Source organism: Tupaia chinensis, unplaced genomic scaffold, assembly GCF_000334495.1.
Source record: "Tupaia chinensis unplaced genomic scaffold, TupChi_1.0 Scaffold000161_3, whole genome shotgun sequence".
NCBI lineage: Eukaryota > Metazoa > Chordata > Mammalia > Scandentia > Tupaiidae > Tupaia > Tupaia belangeri.
The window spans coordinates 1,133,882-1,139,510 of record NW_006159634.1 but is presented as its reverse complement, the minus strand read 5'-3'; the positions used below and the strand labels follow the sequence as shown (position 1 = coordinate 1,139,510).

Here is a 5,629-nt window from a genome sequence, read left to right as displayed (position 1 = left end):
GCCTTTCCCCGCAGGTGCCCGGCACAGGTGCTCTACCTGTGGCGCCGAGCCGCGGTCATTCCTTGCGGGCGGCGCGGCCCATCGGGCGCTTCAACGCTTCGCAGAGTCGCAGTCTCTGGAAAAGACTCGATTTAGTGCACATGGCCAGCGGCCCTGGGGAAGGCGTAGCTCAGATCAAACCTGAAGGGTCAACTGGCTTCTCGCTCCCGCTCCCGATCCCGGCGCCTCCCCAGGGGCCGGTTCTGATTGTGACTCTCCCCGGGACCTCTTTGAGCTACTCAGAAGCCCTTACCTACGGGCTGTGATGTCATCTGGCTTGGTGGACACAAAGATAAAAGAATCTTTATCTTGACTGTCCAGGGCTTTTTAAAATGTAAGAAAAAGTTAGAATTCACGGAGAGTGTGAACAGTGGCCTCCTAACCTTCTCCGGTGTCAGGCCTCCCTGGCTACACCCCCGCTGGGGCTCCTGCCCCGGCTCTGGCGCCTTTTCTTCCCCCAGGTGACCAGCACAAACATTTGGAAGCAATCAGAAAGTGGTGGAGAAAGAGACACAACCGACAGCTTAATTCAAATAGGAGCCTCCTGAGCTCGCCCTCCCTCCCCAGATCCCGGTCCTGGTGGAAAGGTGGGCTCGGCCACTTCCTTTCCTTTTAAAGTCCTCCCTTTGACCTGCTGGGAGAGATAAGGAGTGGCTTCTAAACAGGACGGTGCCCCCGGTGCCCCCGCGTCTCTGATGTGTTCTTTAAACAGTGAGGATTTTCCCGATAGGCGCCTTTGCTGAGGAAAAACAATTATTGTGAGGTTTCCCACGGACTTAAAACTGCTAGGCCGCTTCCCACTTACCTCCCAGTGTTGCTTTTAGGTCCTTTGAAACTGTGTGATAGGAGAATAAATCTTCCAGGGCTGGGAGAAAAGCACAGGCCCTTGGGGGACACCATCAAAGGGCCAGGGATTTGCAGCTTCATTGAGGCCCTGAGTGAATGGCCCGCCCTGGAGGGCTTGTATACAAAATGCCTCCTCAGCCTCCTTTTAGGCGTCTTTGATTCATTAAAGGACCCGCAATGGTAGGAAGGGTTTGGGGCAGAGGGGCCGAGGAGCTAAGATGTCAGTCTTCTGTGACGGGTTAAAACACACTTCCTGATAATCACTTTGGTCTTGTTTTTAAGCTGTGGTGTCTGTGGACGGGCGGCCTGTGCGATTGCAGCTCTGCGACACTGCGGGACAGGTCAGTATCGAGTTACGGCTCAGCTCTGGGAGAGGAAGCAGCCTTACAAAGGTTTCCACATAACCTTTGATGAGTTTCCAAATGATTCCTCAGCAACCCGGTCAGCCCGAAGCCTCGTGATGTCCACCGGCCCAGCCCCTGCCTCTGCCCCTGCGCTCGCTCGGCCCCTCTCCTCTCCGGGCAGGGTAGGGAGGAGCAGAGGAGATACCTCTGAGCCAATAAAACAGGGTTTGGCCCAGCCCTGGGAGTGGAGCGGGAGGAGGCAGACTGAGAAGTGCTCTTATCATGCAGGAGTTCCTGGTGTTGCTCTCTGGGTCTTGTGAAGCGATTTCAGGGATGCTTCCTAACCCTTTCTCAGACTCAGTGGGAGATAGCTTATAATCATTTTATGAAAAGTCTGTAGGACAGACTGGGGCCCAGTGGTTAAGGGAGCTGGCTCTCACATGGCTGACCACAGGTTTGAATCCCAGCCTTGGCAACTTCCTAAACAAGCAAAAACACCCTGCGTTCCTGTGTGTGCCCCAAGTCCCAACAGGAGAGAAATGGAGGGCGTGGGGTTGCCCGTGACCCCACACCGGGACGCTTGTTCTGGCTCTGGCTCTGGCAAGTGAACACTTTCTCTGGCAAATTAAAGAAAAAAGAAAAGAAAAGAAAAGAAAGCTCAATGAGTCAGAGTTGTAAGATGTTTGCTGAAAAAGAGGCGGGGCTCGTCAGGAAGTGTCCCTGTCACCCAGGCCAGCCCGCCTCCTGTAGCAGATGCCTTATCAGGGCCTCCTAGGTGGAGAATGAATGACCTGGGACACATTCTTCCCAAATCATGCATGTTTATTCTTGTGTCGGGGACCAGGCTTGGAGGACACAGCGGGGGGGTGGCGAGGAAGGGACAGGTGTGCGAGGCCCCTTAGGTGCTCCCTGGAAGAGCTGGGAGGCATGTCATCACCTGGCCCCCTCCCCCACGGTGCTGTGTCACTGCAGTTGTGCTGCCTGAGCTCCGGGGTGCTGAGTTTGCCTGAGTGACAGTTCATGGACTTGTCTTTCCAGTGCTTTCCGGGGTTCAGCACCGAGCTGGGGAGGCAGGTGCTGTGTGGGCACATGTGGACAATCTGCTTTGCTTTCTGAGGTGCCGTCCACGGCCGTTGGTGTTTAGGAAGAGCTTGGCTTGTCTGCCTGCCTTCTTTTCTTTTGTCCTTCCTTCAGACAGGGGCTTGCTCACTCACAGTCCTCCCGAGTAGCTGGGGTGATATTTGTCTGCCACCGCACTTGGCTTCAGGGTGAGCGGGAGCCGAACCTCTGCTGGCCTCTGCCTGCCGAGCAGCAATGTCGTTACCTGCACGCCCTGCAGTGGTGGGTCCTGGAGTGCTCAGTGTCTTCCCAGGTGCTCCAGTGTGGGATGGCAAATTCAGAGCTGAGGACAGAGTCTAGTTTTTAAATTTCCAGGTGACACCTGGGCACTTCAGTCCTGCAGGACACCGGTCTCGCGGTGGCCAGGGTGGCACGGGTCGAAGCCCAGCTAGGAGCTGCTTGGGTCCCCCTCCCCGTGAGCGGGAAGAAGCCAGACGCTGCGGCACTTTACTGCCTGCAGGAGAGAGAGAGTGTCAAGAGAAGCCTCTGGCCTCGCCTTTCCGAGTGCCTCGGTCTTTCTGAGGACCTCGCTGGCACTAACAGTCCCAGGTACTGCTTTGTATAGAAGGAGAACATTCCGCCTGCCGAGGCCAGGATTCTTATCTGCAAGGCCCGGCAGAGGAGCATTGCAGTAAACCGAGGCGTCCCTGCTGAAGGGAGAGCCCGAGGATAAGGCAGGAGAACGTGGGACCCCCAGGGCATGGTTCTCAGGGGTCCTTAGGGAGAGAGTAGCTTGGTGCAGCCCTGCCCCGGGGGTGTCACTGAGCTGCCACTGCCCACTGTGGGCTCCCAGGTAGGGGCCGGTCCTCCACACAGCTGTGGCTTCTTGAGCTGGTTCTTATGCCCAGTGCCCATTGCCATGCTCCCAGAGGGGCCACTCATGGTTCTAGAATGGGTGGACGAAGTGAGTGCCAGGTGCTGGGGGCAAACCGAAGTCGGGTCTGTCCCCTACAGATTCGGAGTCTTAGGAAAGACAAACGGTGAATGCGTTTGTGAAGGGGTGTTTTCAAGAAGAGGGCCTGGCGGCAAAGCCTCTGTGCAGGGCTTTGAAAGAGGAACAGGATTCTTACCAGAAGACCTTGAGATAATGACTCTGAATTACTAAGGAGGAGTTGGGTACATCCATAGTGTTGGCCGTTTAAGAGTCAGGGAAGCACAGAGTTATTTTACGTGTATTTTCACCAAAAACGACCAAACAGAACTATACGTTATGGGGTGGAAAGGTTTGGTGCTGAAGTGGTAAGCTCGAGTGTATTTGGACATTCATCCTCAGTGTTCCCATTGAGAGACTTGGTTTCTTAGCTTCTGTACGAGTTAGAGACCACCTACCAATGACGGGAGAGGCCCCGTCGGAACGCCCATAGAACGATGTGCCCACAGTGGTGGTGTCACTTCAGCGCTGTCCCTGCTGTGCCACGCAGGAGGTGGCCCAGGCTGGCTCCTCGAGGTCTCCTGTATGTGCCAGTTCACAGCCTGGGTGACCTGGGCTGCCGGGGGTGGGGGGGACCGTGGCATGAAGACGCTGCTAGGGGCCTCTTCCCTTCTCCCCGCCTGCTCTCTCTTCTGTGTCTCCACCACTCACAGAAGAAATAAAATAAACTTTAAAAACTTATAGAAAACCTGGGGTCGGCAGGTGGTGTGGTGGTTAAGGGTGCTGGACATTTGTATAGAGAACCATGTGACTGACCGCAGTTCGAGTCCTGGACTTGGCGGCCCTCTCTCTCTCTCTTACTCTGTCCCTCTCTGGTCAAGTTAAAATAAATAAATAAAGTTACATAAAATAATTCTTTAAAAAAATGTATAGAAAACCAACTTCAGACACTAGTTATGAAATGTAATTGCCGGCAAGGCCAGGCAGGAGCGTCCCCTGCCCCCAGCCGAGCGCTCTGTGCACGCAATCCTGCCTGACCGGCCGCCCTCCAGGTGTCGCCGTGACACCTGCTGCTTTTCCTGGTGTCGACCCAACCCGAGGAGCACGTCTCCACTCTAGGCAGTTGTCATGGCAGTCCTGGGGGTGAGAGTGGCTCTGAGTCCCCGCAGACGCCAGCTGAGGGGGTGTGGGTGCAGATAGGCGGGAGCCCCAGATTCTCACAGAAGCTGCTGAGCCAGGAGCACACGCGCGGTTACTTGCTGAATTGATGACCAGAAATGGCTTCTGGGGTTTTTTTTTTTTTTTTTAAAGGAGATTTTTTCTGGGCTTTTTTTTTTTTTTTTAAAGAGAGAATTTTTTGCTATAGGGTACGTGTGCTTGCCAGAGAGACCAAGAGAGATAAAAAGCAAGAAATCACCCCCCGGGGGGATGGCCATGCTGCAATCCCTTCTCCTTTTGGGTTTTTTTGGCACGCACACACATACACCCGGCATGAGCTTTAAGCCACTGGGTCTGGGATCCGAACCGCAGTCGACTACATGGGAGACCAGGGACATAACCATTACACCACCTGCTGGTCCTGTGGCTTCTGGGCTTTTACGTTTTCTTGTTAGGGACAACAGGTGGGACCGTGAGGTGTGTTTAGCACCGGACTCCCAGTCTCACTCGAGCACGTGTGGGCCAGCGGCAGGCAGGATGAGGACACGCACCTTCAGCATCAGGAAGGCGCTCAGGACTGCCGCGGAGCTGGGCACCTCCAGCCTTTTGACCCACGCGGTGCTCGAGAATCTTTCTATGAAAAACCGGGTTGCAGGTGACCAGAGGGGTGCTGCCATCCAGGCCCCCGTCTCTGCCCCTCTGCTGTAGACGACTCCTGGGCAGCGCCTACGCCGCAGAGCTGGCAGGTGTGTGCAGACTGCTTGGCTTGGAACACGTTTCCTTGAGGCACTTTCCAGTGGGCCTCGTCACACATGCGTGAATTGCATTATTTCGGCAAATACCTAAGGCTTCTGGCCAGGCGCTGCGTGGCAGGGCTCGGTTTTGGCTTTGCTCCCCAGGCCCTTAGCTGGAGTCTCGAGAGGTCTGGGAAGCCAGCTTTCCAAGGCTGGCTCCATGCCCGCTCCCCTCCCGCGCTCACCTTTCTTTTTCTTGGTAATCCCACCCTAGATACCAGGGCAGGGCCAAGGGCAGCCGCCTCTGGCAGTGGGGTGCAGCTGCCTGCAGGGGCACGGGCCGCCCTGACACTGGCCTCCGTGTGCGCTTCTCCTCTGAGGCCCTCTGAGAACAGAGGGAGCTTTTCATGCAAGGTTCTCTGGAGTCCGGCGTCATCTACCTGGTTCAGTTTCTGTGTTTATTCTTTTAGAAACTGGAGTCGTTCTTTTTTTTTTTTTTTTTTTTTTTTGGGTTTTTT

General features: G+C 55.3%; 1 protein-coding gene across 6 annotated transcripts in view; it reads left to right on the top strand.

Annotated features, from left to right (window-relative positions):
• RHOU (ras homolog family member U) overlaps positions 1–5,629 on the top strand; it is an 18,492-nt gene that overhangs the window by 5,923 nt on the left and 6,940 nt on the right. For 5 of the 6 annotated variants that reach the window (XR_001370194.2, XR_001370193.2, XR_001370196.2 and 2 more), the window contains one exon: positions 1,168–1,226. Coding sequence is in view for 1 of the 6 variants with exons in the window: in XM_014586838.2 (XP_014442324.1) it covers positions 1,168–1,226 (59 nt within the window). In the remaining 5 variants the exon portion in view is untranslated. Of the gene's footprint in view, positions 1–633; positions 1,066–1,167; positions 1,227–5,629 lie in introns of those variants that run through there. The other variant, XR_001370197.2, reaches the window with a different exon arrangement.